The 24,353-nt window shown below is 51.3% G+C and overlaps 1 protein-coding gene across 1 annotated transcript; it reads right to left on the reverse strand.

Annotated features, from left to right (window-relative positions):
* Window positions 1-233: 233 nt before the first annotated feature.
* LOC120247001 (myosin-7) lies at window positions 234-23,604 on the reverse strand. Its single transcript, XM_039254680.1, has 38 exons — window positions 23,389-23,604; window positions 22,951-23,094; window positions 22,503-22,659; window positions 22,311-22,338; window positions 21,621-21,729; window positions 21,445-21,537; window positions 21,279-21,342; window positions 20,804-20,902; window positions 20,466-20,569; window positions 19,674-19,812; window positions 19,452-19,570; window positions 19,183-19,332; window positions 18,750-18,920; window positions 17,858-18,167; window positions 17,510-17,577; window positions 17,068-17,155; window positions 16,115-16,232; window positions 15,847-15,970; window positions 15,446-15,582; window positions 14,993-15,248; window positions 11,556-11,798; window positions 11,211-11,387; window positions 10,318-10,463; window positions 9,127-9,217; window positions 8,015-8,404; window positions 7,563-7,689; window positions 7,350-7,468; window positions 6,774-6,970; window positions 6,068-6,251; window positions 5,721-5,886; window positions 5,494-5,618; window positions 4,272-4,580; window positions 3,764-3,967; window positions 2,729-2,854; window positions 2,254-2,529; window positions 1,234-1,329; window positions 972-1,106; window positions 234-370 (listed from the first exon to the last, which is right to left on the reverse strand). The coding sequence occupies exons 1-38, from the start codon at window positions 23,587-23,589 to the stop codon at window positions 353-355; spliced, it is 5,808 nt and encodes a 1,935-aa protein (XP_039110611.1). The 5' UTR covers window positions 23,590-23,604; the 3' UTR covers window positions 234-352.
* Between the last annotated feature and the right edge of the window lie 749 nt (window positions 23,605-24,353).

Consider the following 24,353-nt stretch of genomic DNA (forward strand, 5'->3'; position numbering starts at 1 on the left):
GAGAGGTGTCACCTGCTGAGGAGGAGGTGAAAGGGAGCGTCTGGGCCAATGCTGCACTGAGGATGCTCAGAGTCTTGCAGCTCTCCAGGAAGGCCTCCTTGGGCTGTCTATGAAGCCGCCCCTCCTCTCCTGGATTCCGCCCCCCCCCCCCCCCCCCCCCGCACTCCAGGTCCCACCCCCTGTTCTTGTCCCCATGGCTGGCAGGCAGTGAAGAAGAGTCTGAAGACAGGATATTGGCTTCAAAGAAAATAGCTTTATTCTGCTTCATCCAAAGGGGCTGCTATATAGGCTCCAGAACTGGGGGCTTCGTCAGCACCCTTGAGACTGGGCAGATCAAGAAGACGTGGAAAAGCTATTCTTCATTCAAGCCCTTGTGAAAGGAAACAAAGTCCAAATTAGCTCTGGGGAGGTGGGGGGTTGAGCAGGGATAGGCATAGAAAACAAAGGGGAGATGGGCACCTGATGGGGTGGGGGACTGCTCTGGGCCTGAGAGAGGCCCCCATGGTGGTGAAGGATGTATCCTAAGGGTTGGTGTGGAGGGGCGAGGGCTGGAGGGCAGGGCTCTGAGGTCAGCCAGAGGGAAGAAGCCTGGGTGAGGACAAGGAGGTCCTCTGGGATATCCATTTTAGGGCTGAGTTACAAGGCTGTAGGCTCAAACTAGGTGGAAAACAAGAGGAGACGAGGGGTTGGGGGCGGAATTGAGACATAGACATAGTGGGTGTATACAAATTGGCGTCTTCCAGGGTTGCTGACCACCTTAGGGCTGGGATTCACAAAATCATTGAAAATTGGAGCTGGAAGAATCTTAGAAATCACAGAGGATGGCATTATCTCACCTCCCTCATGGTTCAGTTGTGGGGGATGAATGAAGAGGAGGCATCCCTGGTGTGAGGGGGCCCTGTCTGGAGGGCACTGATGTTGGCGGGTGTGCTGACATGGGGTAACTAGTGGGGCCCAGAGGAGGGACCCACCTTGGTGCCAATGTCACGGCTCTTGGCCCGCAGCTTGTTGACCTGGGACTCGGCGATGTCTGCCCGTTCCTCTGCCTCATCCAGCTCGTGCTGCACCTTGCGGAACTTGGACAGGTTGGTGTTGGCCTGTTCCTCCTGTGGGAGTTTTGGGGCAGGGGAGGATGAGGTGAGAGGCGGCCAGAGGTTCTTTCAGCTACCCAGCCTGGAGGACCGGCTCCCCAGTGTCCCTCCTCCAGGCCTAGTACCCAGCAGGGCCACTCACCGCCTCCTCGGCCTGGCGCTTGTAGGCCTTGACCTTCAGCTGCAGCTTGTCCACCAAGTCCTGTAGCCGCAGGAGGTTCTTCCTGTCCTCCTCCGTCTGGGGATCGGGATGGTTAGGAGTAAGGACAGCACAGTCATTAGAGGCAGCACACCCCTCCCCCGCTGTGATCTTTACCCGGAATGTAACATCCTTGCCCAATTTTACATTCTGATCCTCAACAAACACTTGCACCCTCCTTATAATTTTTTACTGTATAAATTATTAATATATTTTTAATGGTTTGTACCAGGAAAGAGTCTAGGGAGCTGATGGGACTCCTGAAATTGTTCACAAAATCATGTGTGTGCACTGTTCTGAGGAGCAGGCTGTTAGGGGTCCTGGGGTCCCACGGAAAACAAACCGTCCTGCCCTAGAACCCAGCACGCACTGGCAGTAGCTCTGGGACTGCAGGCATGATGGGATTTCCTGGGCTGTAGGGAAATAACAGACTCGATCCAAGTTAAGGACGTGTATGTATAGAGAGATGGTAACTTTTTGGATTAGAACAGAAACAAAATCTAATGAGGAGTCTGATTCTAGAAAACATGATGGAAAGCTAAAGTCTATATCTCTATAGGGAAACAAAAAGTTCTGAGGTTTGTTCAATGACTTTGGTGTATTTTTGGTGTATTTTGGTGGTCATGGCACCCAACCAGAGCTTGGCAACATATTTGCTTTCTGGTAATCTGTGTTGGGTGAGCTCTTTCTGGAGCTCTGGGTGTTGTCCCCAGGGGACAGGTGGAGGGTGAAGGTTGGAGGTAGAGCTCCTAGGCCAGGGGGCTCAGAGGCTGACCTCTAGCCAGGGGACAGTCTGGGTAGAAGAGGGCCAGGCAGAGTGGAAATGGGGCAGCCAGGGGCTGCACTCCCACTCCTTGTCCTGGAGGAGATTAAGAGAGAACACTTCATTCCTCTTGGTGGTGTCTCCCTATTTTCAGGTCACGGTGCAGAGGGTCCAGCCTCAGAGCAGCCCCATGCCCGCACCTGGTAGGTCAGCTCCTTGATGCGGCGCTCACTCTTCCTCATGCCCTTGACCGACTCCGCGTTGCGCTTCTGCTCTGCCTCCAGCTCATTCTCCAGCTCCCGCACCCGGGCCTCCAGCTTCTGCAGCTGCTTCTTGCCGCCCTTGAGGGCGATCTGCTCGGCTTCGTCCAGCCGGTGCTGCAGGTCCTTGATGGTCTGCTCCATGTTCTTCTTCATGCGCTCCAAGTGGGCGCTGGTGTCCTGCTCCTTCTTCAGCTCTTCTGCCATCATGGCAGCCTGGGGACGGGAGACACGTGTAAAAGAACAGAGGCCCCGGGCCTCTTGTCCCTCAGGATCACCTTTTTCCCATCGTGGCATTTGTTTCCCGGGGCCCTCAGACTCATGCAGCTGCAGGGTCAACTTGCCATGGCCTGGCCTGGACCCCGGGGCCCTGCTCATGTCCTTAGCGGGGGCAGGAAGGAGGGCAGCCACTCACATCTGTGATGGCCTTCTTGGCCTTCTCCTCAGCGTTCCTGCACTCCTGCACGGCCTCCTCCACTTCAGTCTGAAGCTGGGACAGGTCTGCATCCATCTTCTTCTTCTGGTTGATGAGGCTGGTGTTCTAGATACAGGTAGAGAAAACTATCAAATAGATACTTTGTTATTTGATTCTACACCTGAATCCACAAAAAATTAAAACTAGTCATTTAAAAAATGTCTTTTATTTATCCTTTGTTATTGTGTTTCATGTTTTGTGTCTACTTTCCCTTTTCTTATGAAAACAGATATGTTCTTGAGGGTCTATATAAAATTACTCAGTTCTGAAGAAAGACTTCAAGCAGCGAAAGGTCTGCAATTCTTCTCCTGACATATTTAGTAACATGTCTATTCAGGAGCATGAAAATATTGCAGGGAAAATGGGAACAGCTTTCTTACCAGGACAATATCCTGGAAATAGTTATAGTAACAGAAAGAATGTAGTGGAATAAAGAAGAGGGGATGGAGTCAGTGGATGATGTCATTCCCACACATACTACTAGATTACAGAAAAAAAGCCCCACAGGACCCTGCTGTAAATTGGGCATGAAAACCCATTGTTTTAATCAGAGAAGAGCTGATGTCAGTGTGTATGGGACTGCAGAAAAATGGCGTCCCATTGAGAATTTGGCTTGCAAGTAGATGCATTTGTGCTTTGTTAAATGCCCTACATCTCCCCTCTACAGAGCAATCTGGAGGCTATCCTCCAGATCAGGGATGTCAGATGACAGCTCACATTCCACTAATCCCAGATTTATGACTTTGGTGGACCTCACCAACCAATCACGACACCATTAGCTTTTAAGTGTAGGCCCTCTTCTCAAGGTAGTGATTCCGACAGCCATGACTGGCAGATGAGAGATGGCCCAAGAGATGAGGCAATTCACCATCCTGGTTGGACATACTCACTCAGAGCATCTGGTTCAGAAACTTCTATGGTGTCCCGGCCTCTGCCACTTGGCAGGTTTGTCCATGCGGCCCTTGACCTCCTCACCTGGGAGTGCAGCAGCTGCACTCGCTCGCTGGTCTCGATCAGCTCCTGCTCAGCCAGCTTCCGAGACCTCTCTGTCTGCTCCACCACGGCCCGCAGCTCCTCCAGCTCTGCCTGCAGCAGGTTGTTACGCCGCTCCACGATGGCAATGTTCTCCTTCAGGTCGTCATTGGCACGGACCGCGTCGTCCAGCTGGATCTGGGTGTCCTGCCAGGGAAAGCATGTGAGAGACCTGCACCCATCCCATCAAGGCTTCCCATTTGGGGTCTGACGCACCCTATGCCATGTTCAAACCCTCTGTCCAGTGGAGAGCAAAGAGGCACATCCCCTTATCTATTCTCTAGGCCTGGAACCTAGACTGCTCTAGGACATGCTTAAGGTCTGATCAGTTCTCTTTCCTCAAGCCTTCAAGTCCAGGAGGTAGGTGGCTCCCATGTTCTCATATGTGTTAACCCAGGGCCCTCATCATACCTGTGGGCAGCTCCCTTCTGAGCATTCCATCCTCTTTTACCTTCAGATGGGTCTGGGCAATCTTCAGGTGCTTCTGGGACTCTGAGGCTGTCCTGTTAGCCTGGCTTAGCTGGATCTCCATCTCATTGAGGTCGCCCTCCATCTTCTTCTTCACCCGCAGGGCCTCATTGCGGCTGCGTGCCTCTGCATCCAGGGACGTCTGCAGCGAGTCCACCACCCGCAGGTGGTTGCGCTTGGCCTGCTCCATCTCCTCATCCTTCTCTGCCAACTTCCGCTCGATCTCTGCCTTGATCTGGTTGAACTCCAGCTGAGCCCGGAGGATCTTGCCCTCCTCATGCTCCAGGGAGGCCTGGGAGAGGGTGGGGAGAGAGGGTCCGAGGCAGACAGTCAGGGCACAGGGCAAGGTGAGGAAGGAGGCCAAAAGGAGGCAGTATCAGCGAGGACTATGGCCTCTGGAGAGGAAGGCCTGGGAAAAGACTCAGCAGGTGAGACCTGCATCCCAGGACACCAGGGTGCCCTGGCAGAGGAAGTCCAGGATGCTCTGGGTTTCCTCTGTCAAGGAAAGGGTTTAGACCTCACAATTGTCAAGACACTCTAGTATCAACACTGTGTGATCCTGACCCTCTAAACATCATAGAAAATTGGGAGATTTTTATAACCACATATTTCAAACTTTATCTTTGTTTCCTGGGTCCCTTACCCTTTAGTGAAAAAAGTTAGAAACCCCTAACTCAGGGCTATCCCTACATTCTTCAAAATGAACAGTAACTATAGCAAATATATATTAAGTGCTTAAGTTTGTTACCTCATTTAATCTTAAATGCATAAAATCTTATTAGGTATGTACAATTAATTCCATTGTAGATAAGAAAACTAAGGTACAGAGAGGTTAAGAAACTGGCCCAATGACTCAGTGGAGGTTCTGAAGCCAAATTTCACATTCAGATCTGTTTGACTATGAAGCCCATACACCACCTACTGTCTGAGGGGTTATTATGATGACAATGTTTCAACTTTATAAACATGGTAGGAAATACAACCTTATGACTTATAATCAGACTATGATGTTTTCCTTGGTGCAGATCTTGGCTTTGGAGGCAGTTATGGGTACCAGGTAGTAGGTAGACTAAGAAAAAAAAGCTAATAAATTTTGTGTTGGGGTCAGCGCCACCCCCAGGTGAAGGAGAGTGGGGAGTTAGAAATAAGACAGGGTAGGTAGGGGAGGGTATGGAATAGGGGTGTGGGTAGAGCCAGGCTCTCACTTCAGCCTCCTCCAGGGCTGACTGCAGTTCTAGCTTCTCCACTTCTAGCTGCTTGCGGACCTTCTCCAGCTCGTGTGCATTCTTCCCTCCTTCTCCCAGCTGCTCAGTCAGGTCAGAGATCTCCTCTGGGGGTCAGAGGGCCAGAAAGCCCAAAGCCTGAGCTCTCCCTGCCCAGTGTGGCCCTCCTTACCCCCCACCCCTCCCAGGCCTCTCAGGCCCCAGCGTACCCTGAAGGTTCTTGTTCTCCCGCTTGAAGGTCTCCAGATGCTCCAGGGACTCCTCATAGGCATTCTTGAGCTTGAAGAGCTCTGTGCTGAGGGAGCGCGCCTCCTTCTGTGAGGACTCCAGCTCTGACTGCGACTCTTCATACTTCTGCTTCCACTCGGCCAGGATCTGTGGGGACCTGGCTCACTGCATGGCCCCCAGCCCCAGCCCCAGCCCCACTCCAAGGCCTGCCCAGGCCCCTGGGCTGGGCTCAGCCTCCTCCCCTGCCCTTAAGGAGGAGGTCCCAGTCTTCGTGACGCCACTGGCCTTCCTGCTGGGCCCCTGGCTGAGGCCCCCAGCCCAGGCTCACCTTGTCGAAGTTCCTCTGCTTCTTGTCCAGGGCTGCGGCGGCTGCATTGGAGCGCTCCACATCCACCATCAGGTCCTCGATCTCATTCTGCAGCCGGTGCTTGGTCTTCTCCAAGGATGAGCACTTGGCATTGACAGCCTCCACGGCCTCCTCTGCATCCTGCAGCCGCTGGGCCAGCTTCTTCCTGCCCGGGGCAGGTAGTGTGTGTGTGTGACTCTACCTGGGAACAGCGGGACCTTGGAACCACCTCCTCCCTAGACCAGGGGGAGCCAGTTCTCCTCCCCACAGCGCCTTGGGACCCTGGACAGCCTTTTAGGCCCTGGATCCCCAGCCTTGAGCCTGTGAATGCCTGGAACAGAGGGTCCTCCCTCCACGCAGTAGCATCTGGGTGGCAGCCACCACCCCTCCCATACCAGGCTGATCGATGGAAGCTCCTCTGACCAACAAGCTTTTTGCTCGTCTTATACGTGAGCATCAGGTATAACCCGAGCCAAAAGCTCATGTGTCACAGGAAGTGAGTCAGGGCCAGCCAAGTTCACTCAGAACACAGGATCCAGGCTCCGTTTCAAGCACCTCTATTACCACCCCCCCATGCTTTTCCCACCTTCCTCAGATCTCCTTCCCATGCCCACTCTGCCTGTCTTCACCCCATGTCCTCTTGCTCCTTCCTTTCTTAGAATTTGGTGGCAGACTGCGCTGGACTCACTTGGCCTCTTCCAGCTCTTCAGTCCTCTGGATGGCATCTGTCTCGTACTTGGTCCTCCACTGGGCCACCTCTGAGTTGGCCTTGGACAGGACGCGCTGCAACTCAGCCTTGGCCTCCGTCTCCTCCTCGTACTGCTCACGCAGCAGGTCACAGTCGTGCCGGGCTGACTGCAGCGCGTGGGCCAGGGCATTCTTTGCCTGGGGAGGGGCGGGCACTGGGAGGTGGGCTCATCTCCCAGGAAGGTGGGAGGGAATGCCCCCACCACCATCATTCCCTAGATCCTTTTCAAATCCTTGAACTTCAAACAAGCCCAGCCTTATTTAGAGTGAGGGTTAGTGTGGAATCTCAGCATCTTGGAGTAGCCTCCCAGTTTGCCCACCCCAACCCTTTACAAATCAGTAAAGAAGCATTTGATGGTGTTGAGGTGTGGCTTAACTGGAGCATAGAGGAAGCTAGATTGGGGCTCTTTCCATCACAGAGGCTTCTCTCCAGTCTCTAGGCCCATATTCCTGGTCTTGATGTTAATTGTCCAGGGCTACCATCAAGACTATCCCATGGCACCTAGCTGTACCTCACCTTGCCCTCCTCCTCCAGCTGCCTCTTGAGGTCCTCCAGCTGCTGAGTGTAGGAGAGCTTGCCTCGGGTCAGCTGGGAGATCAGTGCCTCCTTCTCATCCAGCTGCCGGGACAGCTCACCTGGAGGTGGGAACAAGAGGGAGTTTGTGGGATATGGAATGGGCAACTGTTACCTGACCCTGGGGCAGGTGCAGGGCTGGTTAGGGGCACCCACCATTTTCAGTCTGCAGCTTGGCTCGCTGGGTGGTGAGGTCATTGAGGGAGCGTTGGGTCTCTTCCAGCTTTGCACGGTATTCATTGGCCTGGTCCTCCAGTGTCCGGGACACCTTCTCCAGGTTTGCCTTCAGGCAGTAAGGGACAGCTTGTCATGGAAAGGGGCTGGGTGGACCAGAGAAAGGATGGGAGGGCCAAGGTGGGGAGAGCACAGAGAACGGGGGGGGAGGGGGGTGGTGAAACAGAGAGGTGCTGAAGGTTACAGTCTAAAAAGGGTGCATGAACTAAAGGAGGGATGTTGAGGAGCCATGGCAGAAAGAAGTAGGGTGAGGGAGAGAGCAGGACAGAGATCAAGGAGTGATGAGGGATGACAACAAGAAGACAGGGCAGAGACAGTGGAAGGAAGGCCACTGAGATGGAGAAAGGGGTAAGGAGGGTGAGTGGGAAGCCCACCTTGGCCTTGATGATCTGCTCCATGTTGGAGGTGACATCATCCAGCTCCAGCTTGAACTCACTCTTCTCCTTCTCCAGCTTCTGCTTCACACGCTGCAGGTTGTCGATCTGCTCGCCCAGCTCGGCCACGCTGTCGGCATGCTTCTTGCGCAGGGCCGCTGCCGTGGCCTCATGCTGCAGCGTGGCCTCCTCCAGGTCCCGCCTCATCTTCTGGAACTCGGCCTCGCGCTTCTTGTTCATCTCGATCTGCACAGACGTGGCCCCGCCAGCCTCTTCCAGCCGCTCACTGATCTCCTCCAGCTCCCGGGACAGGTCTGAGCGCAGCTTCTCCACCTTGGCCCTGGCGGTGCGCTCGGCCTCCAATTCCTCCTCCAGCTCCTCGATGCGAGCCTGGGCCGGGACACAGAGAGCTCAGACCCACTGCCTGCAGCCCTCCAGTGGAGCCTCCATCCCAGGGTTCTAGAATATCCCTGGCCTCTCTGGAACGGCAAGTCAGTTCAGTTCTACCAGCAGAGAAGTGGAAATAAAAGGATTTGGGGAATATGTTTTGGACAGCTGAGCTAGCCCTCCTTCAGGCCCAAACATCATACATTGTCTATTGGAAGGAAAGGGGATTGAAGCTTACTATTTAAGAGGGACAAAGAGACTTATCTTCTAGGGATATTTTAAGCAGTTTAGGGGCAAAACTATTAAAAGGTTAGAATGAGAGAGCTTTGTTTATCTAAAGACCAAAATGGTGTCTGCTCTAAGGTAAGAACAGAAGTCACAGACTACCAGGGCTAAAGGGACCTTAAAAGCCATTGGTAACAGTGGAGACAGGGACTCAGAGATATGGACTGAGTTCCCCACAGTCACCAGCTAAGCCAGAGCTGAGACAGGAATCCAGGATTTCTGTCCCCTACACCTGTGACCTTTTCAAGGTCTCTTCCTATGTCATCCTTGGATCACCCAGCCCCTCCAAGGGGTGCTTCATGGATGTGTTGTGGTAGCTCAGCATCTCCCTTCATGGACATAGTGCCTGTAATGCTGGGGGAGGACATCCTGGAGGAGGGGGTTGAGGGTGCTGACAGCCAGCCCAGGGACTTCAGCTTAGGCATCCCACCACACCTTACCTGAAGCTCTTTGAGCTTCTTCTGCAACTGGCTGCCCAGGGCCTGCTCATCCTCAATCCTCGCATTGAGGGCATTCAGTTCGAAGTCCTTCCTGTGGAGAAGGGGGGAGGGTAAGGTGAGGAAGGTTAATTGGGCACCTGGAGGGCCCACCAGTGGTTGGAAATGGTAATACAAAGAGCAGGATTTCATCAAAAAAATAGCGTCTGGGTTGATGTAGGATCCCTGAAAATGCAACACATGCTGAAGGGCTGATGTCCAGCAAAAAACATAATTGGCAGAGCACCACAGGCGGAGTGACAAGACCTGGACTCTGTGGGACTCCCCTCTGTGATCTCGTAGAATGAGGGTGTTGAATGAGATGGTTTCAAAGGCCCCTTTTCATTCTGATGGACTTTAATTATTACTGTTACTTTAGACACTTTGGTTAATCTTTCTGAGCCTTCAATTTTGCTTTGGTAAAAGCCCTCAAAATACCATCCTTAGACAGTGGTTTGAGTGTCCATGGGATAATATAGTCATTCGTTCATTCAATAAACACTGCGTCTGGGGAAGTGTGAAGATTCCTGGACAGATACAAGCCCAATGAGTATGAAATCATGATAACTCTAGGAGCCTTTCAAAATCCTGACCTTAAAGCACCATAAGATCCTTTATTGTCCAAATATATCCTTCAGCCTCAGTTTCCCAAGTGTGGAAAGTGGATCTATATATTTTAGTAGGACTTGCAATAAGGATTTGATCTGCAAGTTCATAGGATCCTGAACTGCTCAAGTGTGACAGCTGACCTGTTTCTCTGTGGTCCTCCAGATTCTCCACAAAGGACCTGAAAAGCCTTTCCTGAGAGGCTTTTGTGCAGAGCCTTCCTCTGTGTTAAGCAACTGGTCTCCAAAGAGACTTGTGTGAAAAAGGCAGCAAGCTGTTAATTTTCATCCCTTTCCACTGCCCAACAGGAAGAAAAGGCTCGAGGGATCCAAGTTCAAGTTTTTGCCATGGAAGACTGTGAGGGCCCCACTACATGTGTCTGGGGGAGGAGAGTCCTCTTCCTGGAGGCCTCTGCCTCCAGTGACTGATGGAGGCCACATGGGACTGTGGCCTCTGAGGATGGGCATCTTGGGGAGCACGTAATGTCATGAGCAGAACAGGCCACTGAGCTGAGGGGGAGGAAGGGTGCCAGGGAGGGGAGCACGCTACTTTTTCAGTTTTTCATCCAGCTGCTGCTTGTCGTTCTCCAGGTCCATGATGCTCTCCTGGGTCAGCTTCAAGTCGCCCTCCAGCTTCCTCTTTGCACGCTCCAGGTCCATGCGCACCTTCTTCTCCTGCTCCAGGGACCCCTCCAGCTGGTGGAGAGAAGGACCAGTGTGCCCCGTAAGATCAATCATCCTGATTTGGTGATTTGGAGGTTCAGTCACTCCAGGGATGGGCAATCCTAAGAAATGTCCAGGACTTGGAAAAGCTTCCCCAGAGTGGGTCAGAGTTCTGGGAGAGTGCTTGGTATAGAGGGATGCTCAGTAACCATTTGATAGATGATTTAATGAATGGCTGTATGGTGAAACCCCAAAGCTGCCTTCATTCACTCAACATCCTGTAATCTCTTGCAGGCCTGTGCTAGGCACTTTAGACACAACATTGAATAAATCCAAGTTCCACCTAAAGGCAGCTTTTGGTCTTATAGCTGAGACAGAGACTTCAATAATGATACCATGGGGTCATAAATGATCCCAGGGACAAATGCACAAAGAATTATCTGCAGAACAATAATCCTGCCTAAAATATTAGAGGTCCAAAGATCCTTCTTGAGGAGCCTCACAAAATTCCCAAAGAAATGTATCATGTTTTTATGTGATAACTCTCTAAATCCTATGGTTGAAGGCACAGATATAAAAGCTTGAACCTAAATTGAAAAAAGGAAGCCCATCTCTACTGTTGATCATATCAGTCAGATGAGATGCATAACTCATAATTGATCATGCTTCCCCTTTTCAGGGGAGAGAATACTTTCCAATCCCATCCTTCTAAACATACACACACACAAACACACATGGACACAGACATGATATTTCTAGACCCTGTGACAATCTACTTACATCGTCCACCTGCTGTTCCAGCTTGACTTTGGCCTTGGTCAGGGTGTTGACCTTGTCCTCCTCGGCCTGGAGGTCATCTAGGGCCTGCTGGTGGGCCTCTTGCAGAGCCTTCTTCTCCTTGGTCAGCTTGGCGATGATCTCATCTAGCCCAGCCATCTCTTCTGTCAGGTTCTTCACCTGCCGACCAAGACCCCCATCCCATTTAGAGTCAAAGGTCACCAGCCCAGAGACATCTATGAGGATGTCCAATGCCAAGGACCAGGATCACCTTGTGGTCTGGGAATCCTGAGGAGATCTGGGCTGGAGCCAGATCTTGTTCTGGCTCTCACCAGATCTTGCCCTCACCTTGTTCTCTGTTGCATGCTTCTCCTTTTCCACTTTGGCCAGTGTCAGCTCCAGGTCATCAATGTCCCTTTTGAGCTCAGAGCACTCATCTTCTAGTTTTCGCTTCTTGGCAGTGAGCTCTGCATTCATCTCCTCCTCGTCCTCCAGCCTCTCTGTCATCTCCTTCACCTTGGCCTCCAGCTGGATCTTGTTCTTGATCAGCTGGTCGCAGCGCTCCTCTGCATCAGCCAGGTTGTCTTGTTCCTGAGGACAAGGCACAGAGGGGAGGCTGTTTAGTGGGTGGGGTCGTTGTCCTAGCAGGTGCAGGGAGGGAGAGGCTCAACCCTCTCTGTAGGAGGGGAGCTCCAGGATATCCCAGCTGAAAACCTCAGAAGGTTGAGGAAGGGAAGAATTTCAGGACAATATGATGGGAACACTGGGGGATGGAAGTAGAGAGGGAAGTTTCTTTACTTGGCCTTCTTCCTCTGGTCTACTCCACTGAAAGGAAGAAACTGCATTTGCTGATGCACTTAACATATTTACAGCCTAGTGAGATGGGCAGCTTTATCCCCCCTTCCAGAGGTGAGGTCATTGAGACTTAAAGGTAATGTGTAGTTTGCCCAGGGTCACAAAATTATTAAGTTGTGGATCCAGGCTGAACCCAGGTGGAAAGTCTGTGTTTTTAAAAGGTACTTGTTGGTTCAGTATTCACAAATCAATCAATGTGATACATCACATTAACAAAGAAAAGAAAAACCATATGATCCTGTAGATAGATGCAGAAAAAGCATTTGACAAAATACAGCATCCCTTCTTAATAAAGACCCTCAATAAATTCAGGATAGAAGGAACTTACTTAAACATCATAAAAGCCATTTATGAGAAGCCCTCAGCTAACATCATCCTCAATGGGGAAAAACTGAGAGTTTTCCCCCTGAGATCAGGAACACGTCAGGGATGTCCACTCTCACCACTGTGTTTAACATAGTGCTGGAAGTCCTAGCATCAGCCATCAGACAACAAAAGGAAATAAAAAGCATTGGAATTGGTAAAGAAGAAGTCAAACTTTCACTTTTCACAGATGACATGATATTCTACATAGAAAACCCGACAGACTCCACCAGAAGCCTACTAGAACTGATCCATGAATTCAGCAAAGTGGCAGGGTACAAAATCAATGTACAGAAATCGGTTGCATTTTTAGACACCAATAATGAAGCAACAGAAAAAGAAATCAAGAAACTGATCCCATTCACGATTGCACAAAAAACCATAAAATACTTAGGAATAAACCTAACCAAAGTTATAAGAGATCTGTATGATGAAAACTATAGAAAACTTATGAAGGAAATTGAAGAAGACACAAGAAATGGAAAAACATTTCATGCTCATGGATTGGAAGAATAAATATTATTAAAATGTCACTACTACCCAAAGCTACACATTCAATGCAATCCCAATCAAAATTGCACCAGCATTTTTCTCAAAGCTAGAACAAACTATCCTAAAATTTGTATCAAACCACAAAAGACCCCGAATAGCCAAAGTAATATTGAAGAAGAAAACCAAAACGGGAGGCATCACCATCCCAGACTTTAGCCTCTACGACAAAGCTGTCATCATCAAGACAGTATGGTATTGGCACAAAAACAAACACAAAGACCAATGGAATAGAATAGAGAACTCAGAATTAGACCCACACATGTATGACCAACTAATCTTTGACAAAGCGTTAAAGAGTATCCAATGGAAAAAAGACAGCCTCTTTAACAGATAGTGCTGGGAGAACTGGACAGCAATATGCAGAAGAATGAAACTAGATCACTTTCTCACACCATACACAAAAATAAACTCAAAATGGATAAAGGACCTGAACATGAGACAGGAAACCATCAAAACCCTAGAGGAGAAAGCAGGAAACAACCTCCTTGACCGCCACTGCAATTTCTTACTTGACACATCCCCAAAAGCAAAAGAATCAAGAGCAAAAATAAACTGTTGGGATCTCATCAAGATAAAAAGCCTCTGCACATCAAAGGAAACAATCCATAAAACTAATAGGCAACTGACAGAATGGGAAAAGATAGTTGCAAATGACATATTGGATAAAGGGCTAGGATCCAAAACCTATAAGGAACTCACCAAACTCCACACCCGAAAAACAAATAATCCAGTGAAGAAATGGGCAGAAGATATGAACAGACACTTCTCCAAAGAGGACATCCAAATGGCCAACAGACACATGAAATGATGCTCAGTGTCCCTCATCATTAGGGAACTGCAGATCAAAACCACATTGAGGCTGGTCAGAGTGGCTAAAATGAGCAAATCAGAGGACACTAGATGCTGGTGAGGATGTGGAGAAATGGGCACCCTCCTACACTATTGGTGGGAATGTAAACTGGTACAGCCCCTCTAGAAAACAGTGTGCAAATGTCTCAAAAAATTAACAATAGAACTCCCCTATGACCCAGCAATACCACTGCTAGGAATTTACCCAAAGGATACAGGAGTGCTAATGCATAGGGGCACGTGTATCCCAATGTTCATAGCAGCACTCTCAACAATAGCCAAAACATGGAAACAGCCTAAGTGTCCATCAACGGATGAATGGATCAAGAAGATGTGGTTTATCTGTACGATGGAATACTACATGGCAATGAGAAAGAATGAAATCCTGCCATTTGTAGCAACATGGATGGAACTCTAAGGTGTTATGCTGAGCGAAATAAGTCAGGCAGAGAAGGACAGATACCATATGTTTTCACTTATAGATGGATCAGCAGAAACTTATCAGAGGACCATGGGGGAGAAGAAGGGGAAAATAGTGGGGGAGAGGGAGGGAGGCAAACCATGAGAGACTCTTGAATGCTGAGAACAAACTGAGGGCTGATGGCGGTGGGGGAGAGGGGAAGGGGGGTAATGGGCATGGAGGAGGGCACTTGTTGGGATGAGTACTGGGTGTTATATGGTAACCAACTTGACAATAAACTATGAAAGAAAAGAAAACAGGGGCGCCTGGGTGGCTTAGTCGGTTAAACGTCCGACTTTCGCTTAGGTCATGATCTCGCGGTTCCTGGGTTCGAGCCCCGCGTCGGGCTCTGTGCTGACAACTAGCTCAGAGCCTGGAGCCTGTTTCAGATTCTGTGTCTCCCTCTCTCTCTGACCCTCCCCTGCTCACGCTGTCTCTCTCTCTCTCTCCTAGAAATAAATAAAAATATTTAAAAAAAAGAAACAAACAAAAGTAAGTAAATAAATAAATAAATAAAAATAAAAGGTAGCTCTTTCCCCCTTCCTTTTCATTCTCTGGAGGGACCTCCTTGGAGGTCTTTGGAGTATTGATCCCAGATCCTGTGCCTATGAGAGGAGAAGGTGAGCCCTAAGCAAGAAGTTGTAGGGTGTGTGGGAGGTGTTGGCTGAGCAGGGCAGGCAAGCTAGCAGAGGCCCAGGAGCCTCACCGCCTGCACTTGGAGCTGGAGGTCGTTCTTCTCCTGCAGCAGGGACACCATCTTCTCCTCCAGCTCCTTGCGGCGAGCCTCTGACTTTTCCAGTGCCTCTTTGATGCGCGCAAACTCCTCCTTCATGGTGGCCATCTCTTTCTCTGTCTCTGCACTCTTTAGCAGTGGCTTGATCTTGAAGTAGAGCTTCATCCAGGGCCAGTTCTTGACCCCCATGAAGGCCCGAATGTTCCACTGGATTATCAGCAGGGAGTCTCTGCAGGGGCCCAGCAAGAGGGTGGTGAGAGAGTCCCCTCTCTCCTCCCTGTCCTAAGGCCCTGAAGCCTACCCTGGAACCATAGGAGCCCCTCCCACTGGTCTGCTTGTTTTAAGTCTCAGTGAGCTTTCTCCTGCCCCTGCCCCTGAGCTAGCCTGGGCCTTGGATGGCCAGGAGCCTCCTTCTGAAGCTCTCACCTGCGTTCCAGCAGCTTCTTGTACTCCATTCTGGAGAGCACACCCCGGGACTGGGCCTGGATACGGGTGATGATGCGGCTCAGCCTCTCATCACGCATCTCCTCCAGCAGCCCCAGCAGCCCAGCCTTGAAGAACACCTGTGGGCAAGGGGTGGGTGGGCCAGGACGAGAAAGAAGAGAGGATTCTCTTAAGTTGGGTGACACCCTAGGAAAGAACTGGAGGGAAGAGGTCAATGGCAGCTGGAGCTGGGACAGGAGGTGGTGCTGGAGGGTCCAGGGGGAGGGGAACATGCCGTTCAGAGATGGTCCTAACGTAATTGGTCAAAGGGAAGGAGGTACGAGGTGAGGAGCCAAAGGACGAGAGGTCTTTCTGTAACCAGCTTGTCCCCTCCCTTCTCTCACCTTGGTGTGGCCAAACTTGTACTGGTTGTGGTCAATGTCCAGCGAGCCCAGCAGCTTCTCTGCCCCTTTCCTGCTGTCAATGAACTGACCCTCAGGGATGGCCGCTGGATTCAGGATGCGGTACCTGGAGAGGGAGGTGTCCAGAGTCACCTATGTTCTGCGCTAACCTGCTCTGCCCACAGCATTCAGGGCCACCTGTGGACTCCCTCCCCCTCAGGTATGCCCAGGCTCCCCCTGTTCCCTGAGCTCCAGGACACTCTGTACCCACCTCTGCCGGAAGTCCCCGTAGAGGATGCGGTTGGGGAATCCCTTCCTGCAGATGCGGATGCCCTCCAGCACACCGTTACAGCGCAGCTGGTGCATGACCAAGGGGTTGTCTATCACCCCTGCAGCAGGAGATGGGGGAGGAAGGTGTAGGGAGAGTACTGGACTAAGCCAAAAGTTCTGGGATCTGATTCTGGCTCTGCCCCTCACTAGCCCATAACCTTAGCAAGTCACTTAATAATGGAAAAGTGGTTCTTTTTTTTTTTTTCTCATTTTGTTCCTAGCTGTACTCTTTTTTTTTTTTTTAATTAAAAAAATGTTTAGTGTTTTATTTACTTATTTTGCAAGCAGGGGAGATGCAGGGCAGGGGAGATGCGAGGCTCAAACTCACAGACCATGAGATTACGATCTGAGCCGAAGTTGGATGCTTAACCCAACTGAGCCCTCAGGCACCCCTTCCTAGCTATACTCTTAAGAGTAACCAAAATACTTCCACATTCCATATTTTATGTTGTGTTTACTATCATAGATGGTAGCCAGGGCAGATATATCCCATTTTCTAGAGAATAAATTAAGCCCAGAGGAGTTAAGCCCAGAGAGTTTAAGGGACTTCACCAAGGTCACTAAGCTGACCAGAGCAGAGCCAGCCAAGCCTTGAATCCAGGCCCCTGAGCCTCCAACTCCTAGTCAGTCAAAAAAGGATAAGCAATCACTAAATGTCTCACTGGGGGCTGTATGCCATGAGGTGATGCCCATGAAAGTGCCATACATGGCCTCCTAAGTCACACTGCAAATGCAAGGAAATGGGGGTGGGTAAGAGTAGCCTGCTATCTCATGGGGGATGGGAGGAGAGTGTCATTTGGAAACTACCATGGTAGGGGATTAAGAGATGGTTTAGGAGGCCCTGTCCCCGGGGCTGGGGGCATGTGGCCAGCAGTGGCAAGTTCTGGGCCTCACCTGGAGACTTTGTCTCATTGGGGATGATGCAGCGCACGAAGTGGGGATGTGTAGAGCGCAAGTTAGTCATCAGTTTGTTCAGATTTTCCTGTGGCCCAAAGAGCAGGAGGGACAAGTAATGCAAGTGAAGGGGAGGGAAGTAGGGAAGGGAGAGGAGAGGAAGGAAGAGAAAGAAAGATGGAGAAAATGAAGGAATGCTGGGGAGGACGTGGAGGATGGGAGAGCCTGAGGCCAGAGGGAAAGGAGGAGAGTGAGATGGGAGAAGAGGAAGGAAGAGGGCAGCCCATGGAAGGGGAGAGAACGGAGAGAAAGAAAGATAAGGAAGGAAAGGGGTCACGAGGAAAGGAGGAGACAGGGGAGTCGGGGATGGAAAGGCAGGCAAGAGCAGGGCTGGTAGGTGCTGAGGAGCCTAGCTGGGTGGAGGCTGGGCTTACACACTCACCCTGTGCAGAGCTGACACGGTCTGAAAGGATGAGCCTTTCTTGGCTTTGCCTTTGCCTTTCTCAACAGCTGTGGAAGGAGAGTCAAGGAAAGGGGCCAGAGTGAGCATATGGGAGGCCAGAGCAGGGGATGAACAATCACAGACTCTCTTTATGTTTTCACAGGCATTTGGCTACCAGGTGAGGGCCTTCACTATGGGGCCTCAGCTTCACCCCCATTCTATCTCACTGATCCCGTAAACCTTGGGACAAACCTGACACAAAAGTGGTGGAATGTGCAATGAACCACGTGTCTCAAAACAATGCAGAAACCTTGCTCTGTAGTCCCCAGGGTCCCAGTCTCCACTTACGTGCATCAGCCCCCGCATAGTTGGCAAACAGGGTACTGAGCAGCTTGAGAGAGGACTTCTGGTACAAGGCCACAACTGTCTCATTGAGCGGGTCTTTGTTCTTCTGCAGCCAGCCCAGGATGTTGTAGTCCACAGTGCCGGCATAGTGAATCAGGGAGAAGTGGGCTTCTGGCTTCCCCTTGATGTTGCGTGGCTTCTGGAAGTTGTTAGACTTGCCCAGGTGGTTGTCATAGAGTTTGGCCTTGAAGGTCATATCAGTGGCCTTGGGGAACATGCACTCCTCTTCCAGGATGGACATGATGCCCATGGGCTGAGGGTAGAGGGGAAAACATCATTGAGCATGCTTCATGCAGATACAGATGGATCCTACTGTAAGGTCAATATTTGCTTATGGTGATGCCTCTTTTGTGTATTAGGGAATCGGGCTCAACTTTGAGTACAGTTATTTACCAACTTGCACTTGTTCAAGCTTTCCCAAGGTGGAAGACTTTGTATGATTTCAGAGGAACTTCTGTGAAAATCTGGGGAATGTGGATACTAGAGGTGCTTTACACAACACTCCATTGCCCAGACCCCTGAGATGTTGGGGTTGAAAACAGGTACATTGTTTTTCCCTGCCCTGTGCTCAAACCAGGTGAAATCAAGGCTGTTAAACACACTGGTATGGGAGGCTTTCCTGGAGCTGCCTGTCCTCCCTGTGTCCATTCTCAAGCTCCTAGGACCTCGGCTCTCTGTGCCACCCTGTCCTGGGTGGTCAGGACAAGACAGGACTCTGGAAACTAGGGCTTGGGATTGAGATCATGTTCCCCAGCAGAGAGAGGGACTCTCATTTTGTCTGGGGCATTCATGTAGGGTGTGAGTGGGCAGTTCAGGCAGCAGGTGGAGGCGGCACCTTCTCAATGAGGTCGATGCAGGCCTGCAGGTCCATGCCAAAGTCGATGAACTCCCACTCGATGCCTTCCTTCTTGTACTCCTCCTGCTCCAGCACGAACATGTGGTGGTTGAAGAACTGCTGCAGCTTCTCGTTGGTGAAGTTGATGCACAGCTGCTCAAAGCTGTTGAACTGAAAGGGGCAAGGGTGGAGCGGGTCAGGCAGGCAGAGGTTTGAGAGGACACTGGGGTCATCCCAGGCCTGTGCCCCAGTCCAGTTAGGGGTGTGGCCGCACCCCTCCCCTGTCAGGCCAGGGAGAGAGAGCCCCCCTGGAAGACAGGATGATGTGTCTGTCTCCACTGAGCCCCACCACCTTTCCTGCTCCTGGCCATGATGGTCACAGGTGCAGATGAATGAATTACTGTTACCCCATGCCCAGGCTCCCCTAACTCACATCAAAGATCTCGAAGCCAGCGATGTCCAGGACTCCTATGAAGTACTGGCGTGGCTGCTTGGTCTCCAGGGTGGCATTGATTCGTGTCACCATCCAGTTGAACATCTTCTCGTACACTGCCTTGGCCAGTGCCCCGGTGGCATATGCCACCTGGAAGGTAAGGGAGAGACCCAGATGAGTAGAGTTAGTGGGGAGAGTGAATTCCAAAGCCTTCCCCCCCCCACCCTGCAGCATGCCAGTACTGCATTTATCTTCTAAAGATGACCCACCTGCTGGACATTCTGCCCCTTGGTGACATATTCATTGCCCACTTTCACTCGAGGGTGGCACAGACCCTTGAGCAGATCAGCTGAGTTCAGCCCCATGAGGTAGGCAGATTTGTCAGCCTCTGAAGGGAGAGGGCAGGCAGCAAAGTTGGTAAAGGGATGACTCTTCTACAGATGTGGCCCTCAGTGACTCCACAGCTGCCCTTCAGCATCCCAGACTCCTACCTTCAGTGCCGTCTGGCTCAGCTTGCTCCTCTCGCTGCTTCTGTTTGAACTTCATGTTTCCAAAGTGCATGATGGCACCCGTCAGCTTGTACATGGAGTTCTTCTCCTCTGAAGTGAAGCCCAGCACATCAAAGGCATTCTGTAGGCAGATCCCATATTGGTGGACCCCAGAAAAGGAAGTATGGTAGATAAATGAGATCCCTCTTCAGTTGGAGAGAGAACTTCTCTCCTGAATCCTTGTGGCTTCTGATACTCCCATATCCAGTGGAGAACCCCAACACCAAGATGGGTAGTACAGGAGCAAGATGGTGTGCATACTGCCCCAGATCTGGCATCAGTGGTCACAACTGTCCTCTCGAGCTTCCCTGGTTACCCACTCATGATTTCTACTTTTTCCCTCTTCTGGACCCTATACTTGCTTCCCCGCTGGAACCGTTTATTCCTGTCTATCTCTGGTCTTCACCTAACAGCCTGACGCAGACCCATGGTGACTGCATGACCTACTCCTCTTCCCTTGGTGATGCCTAGCTTCTTGTCTTGTTTGCTTCTTTGTCTCATGGTGTTCAGCCCTCTCCGTTTGCTTGAACACCAAATACTGGCCACCCCTGTCTCATCACACCTATTTCTCAACACATAGTGGTCATGAGCCTTGTGCTGGCCCATGGGGAGGGCTAAACCACTTTGAATAACAGATAGACAGTGTCTCAGCTCTCCTCCTGAGCCACTGAACCTGCCTCTTTTACCCCTCACTGCCTGTCCACTCACCTCTCAACCAGGTTCTCACACACTTACATCAGTAGCTAAGAGCTCCTCAGAGTCATCAATGGAGGCCACCGTGGTCTCTCCTTGGGAGATGAATGCATAATCATAGGGGTTGTTGGTGATCAGCAGCATGTCTGGGAGGAAAAGATGTGGTTAGGATGAGGCACAAACCCCTGGCTCTCACTGGGGCTGCCTACCACAGCACAGGGCTCGCAGGAAAGCACATGACAAGGCTTAATGTGGTCCCACATCCCACAGAACTGAATCCAGCAGTGCCATAAACCCAGGGCATGCTAGCAAGCGGCCTCAAGCAGAGGGGACCAGGTTGCCATGGAGATATTTGGTCTCAGTTGGTAGCTCTGACTCACCCAGCAGCTCAGGCTTTTTGTTAGACAAGATTTGGTAGAAAATGTGATAATCTCTCTCTGCTTTCAACTGGAAAATAACTCTGGATTTTTCCAGAAGGTCTGTGAATAGTAATGGGAGAAGAAAGAGAAATGTTGGGATTTAGGTACAAGGAAATAGATGAAAATGATTGACAAGCATAGCAAGAAAAAGGCAGAGGGAAAGGGAGAGACAAAGAGAGAGATTCCCATACAGACATGCAGAGACAGGGGTGGAGAAAGACCAGAGGGAGTCTCAGAGAGAGACAAATATACAGACCTAGAAACACAGAGAGACAGAGACAGAAAAGCAGACAGAGACAAAGAGGGAGAGAGGCTGAAAGGCAGAGACCTAGAGAGAGACAGAGACAGAGAGAGAGGAGAGAGACAGGTTGGGATCATGATGACTTAAGAATGAGGGTGAGCTCAAGCTAAGTCCTAGCACATTCATGGCACTCACAGGTCTCTATGTCTGCAGATGCCAACTTTCCAGTTGCCCCAAAATGGATTCGAATGAATTTCCCCTAGAGAGATGGAGGAGAGTGGTGATGAGCGGAGGCAAGGCTCATGTTTGACACCATACCTTGACCAGCCCGAGTCCAAACTCAAGGTCAGGGACCACTCACAAAGCGGGAGGAGTTGTCATTCCGGACAGTCTTGGCATTGCCGAAGGCCTCCAGGGCGGGGTTGGCCTCGATGATCTGGTCCTCCAGAGTGCCCTGCAGAGGTCAGGAAGGATGGCTGGTGAGAGGTCTCCCCCTCCCTTTTTGCAGTGCAGGCCCATGGAGGACAACAGGCCTACCTTCCCTGGGGTCTGTTCCTTCTTGCTGCGATCCCCAATGGCGGCAATAACAGCAAAGTACTGGATGACCCTCTTGGTGTTGACAGTCTTCCCTGCCCCAGATTCCCCACTGTCGGGAGAAGCAAGGGCCCATTAGGCAGTGAGCAGACACTGCTTTAGATGAAGAAACCTCAAGTCAGGAGAGAATGTCTGGTCCTACTCGACAGTGGGAGCTCTAAAGCAGGAAACTGCCAGGTAATGTGCATCCCAAGCACACAGCTGTACTCTGACACACGTGGTGCCAGGGGGAGTGCCAGGAAGGATGACAGGAAGATGCTGGATTTGCTGGTCTTAGCTAGGCTAGGTCAACATAAGGAGATGGGCCTGGGCCATTTTGGAAAAGAATGGGGGGTGGTGGGGGTGTCAGAATGGGGAAAGATGAAACAAAGTGTGGAGGGGAAGAAGATACAGTGACACTGGGCTATGGGTAAGAGAGCCATGAGTTGGAGGAGAGCGAGTGAAAGGAAGGGGAGAGGAAAGCTACCACAGGGGAGGGAAGCAGAAAGGAAGCAGTGGAGCAAAGGCAAGGGTAAAGGTCACAGGGGAAAGGAGAGCTGGCATGAAGGTGGAGGGAAAAGAGAACTTCAGGTGCTTGATGGGGTCTGGGGTCAGGGAAATTCTGGAAGGGAACAGGGCATGAGGTACACTCACGTGATCAGGATGGACTGGTTTTCTCTGTCTGTTGGGAAAAAGTGGGGAGAAAAAGTCAGGAGCCACACAGGATGCTCTTGCCTGGCATCCACCCTACTGCCCACCTCCCTCCCTCTCTCTAGTTGCCCAAACCAATGTGCCCATTCCCTCCCATGGGGCTCCCCGGAAAACCCTCCAGCCAAGGCCTGTCACCTGTCAGCATGTACTGATAAGCGTTGTCAGAGATGGAGAAGATGTGGGGCGGCGCCTCACTTCTCTTCTTGCCCCGGTAGGCGGCCACCACCTCTGCATTGTACACAGGCAGCCACTTGTAAGGATTGACGGTGACACAGAAGAGGCCCGAGTAGGTCTAGGGTAGAAAAGGAGGACTGAGTTTTTAGTGATGAAGAGGGAAGGGATGGCGGGTTTCAGAGTTAGAGAACCATCCCAGGAGGGGAAGAAGAGAAAGGAAATCTATGAAAGCACTAAATCTGAGAAATCCCAGCCTGGGGGGTATTAGAGCAGAACCAGGGGGGCATAGGCCAGGATAGAGTGTAGTAATGGCTGCACACAAAGAACAGAAACCTGTGGCTCCAGGAAGCCGGCCTGTGAGCACCAGGAAGCTACTAGATTCAGAGGATGTCTTGGGTGGCACACTCACATAGATCATCCAAGAGGCATAGCGCTCCTTAAGGTTGTAGAGCACAGCAGGCTCGTGCAAGAAGGTCAGCATGGCCATGTCCTCGATCTTGTCGAACTTGGGCGGATTCTGCTGCATCACCTGGTCCTCCTTCACGGTCACCGTCTGAAACAGCCCACATGCAGGCCCTATAGTCAGCCCTCCCTCTGCCCAGAAAGGAATCAGTGGTGTTCTAGGACAGTGGTATTCAAGAGAAAAGCACCCTTGATCATATAGAAGACAGACGGGATGTTGGGAATGAAAGGGGCTGTTTGTTAGGTGTGGATCCCTGCCCTAAGGAAGGGGAAATTGGACTGTCCTCAGGTCTGTGTGGGGTGGGTCCTGGGGGCAACCCTTTCTGTGTACCCCAGCTATGGGGGGGGGTCCAGTAGGGCCGCTCACACCAGCCCTGCCACCCACCTTGCCATGCTCGGTCTCAGCAGTGACTTTGCCACCTTCTCGAGACAAAATTTTGGCCTTGACGAACTCCTCTTTGTCATCGGGCACGAAGACATCCTTCTTGAGGTCAAAAGGTCGGGTCTGGGCTTCCAGCCGCTCCTTCTCTGACTTTCGCAGGTAGGGGGCTGCGGCCCCAAACGCGGCCATCTCCGCATCCACCATGGCTGCGCCTGCAGTGGGAGAGAGTTGGAGAAGATGCTGGCTGCCCTCCCGTCCACCCACCCTCCACTCCCTTCCCTGGGCTCTCTCTTTTAGTGGGAGCCCCAGAGCCTAACACCGTACTCACAAGTCGGTGGGGGGGTGTCACTCTGAGTCCCTGGTTCCCTGAGCTTATCCCTCAACCAGAGAATAGTCTAGCAAACCTGTTTGGTAGAAGGGGAAGCTAACTTTTGTTCAGCTTGGGGCTCTCCTCGAGGAGGGAGGAGTGTCCTGAGCTTCTAATGGGAGCAGAAAGCTAACTCCATCCATCTCTGAACCTTGTCCCTCCCTGACACCTCCTCTCTAGTCACAGGCAAGGGGCTTTTGGTTACCAAGACATACTCCCCAAGGCAAGGCAGAAACCAGAGTCCCGTAGCCTGGCTTTGGGGCTGTCGTGGCCAATCTTCCCAGATTCCCCCACACTCCATCTTCTGCTTTCCTTACCTTGGCTTCTCGAATGTGTGTACTAGTTGAAAGGGGCTCAAGCCTGCAGGGGCCTGGAAAGAGGGAAGGCTGTGTCAGGGCCATCTCCCTGCTACTCCCTGGCTCTGCCCCTCGGCACCGGCCCCTCCCCTAAGCTTGAAAACAGGAGGAGGGTGGTGGCCAGCTTCTCTGGTCCTATCCTCTGTCTGGCTTTCCAAACACTGTTGCCCTTTCTCCTGAGCAATAGTTCTGACAGTTTCCTGATATCCACTCATCCTCCTCCCACCTGGAGATGGTCTTACCCT

This window comes from Hyaena hyaena, unplaced genomic scaffold (genome assembly GCF_003009895.1).
Source record: "Hyaena hyaena isolate Hyena2069 unplaced genomic scaffold, ASM300989v1 scaffold_497, whole genome shotgun sequence".
NCBI classification, from domain to species: Eukaryota; Metazoa; Chordata; class Mammalia; order Carnivora; family Hyaenidae; genus Hyaena; species Hyaena hyaena.

Excerpts from the sequence above, each read along its gene's own strand:
- LOC120247001 (XM_039254680.1), bottom strand. The coding sequence starts at position 23,589 with ATGGTGGATGCGGAGATGGCCGCGTTTGGGGCCGCAGCCCCCTACCTG. Across the intron at positions 15,583-15,846 it reads ACAAGTTTGGCCACACCAAG|GTGTTCTTCAAGGCTGGGCT; the intron begins GTGAGAGAAGGG and ends CCTTGCCCACAG. Across the intron at positions 15,249-15,445 it reads AAGAAGCTGCTGGAACGCAG|AGACTCCCTGCTGATAATCC; the intron begins GTGAGAGCTTCA and ends GGGCCCCTGCAG.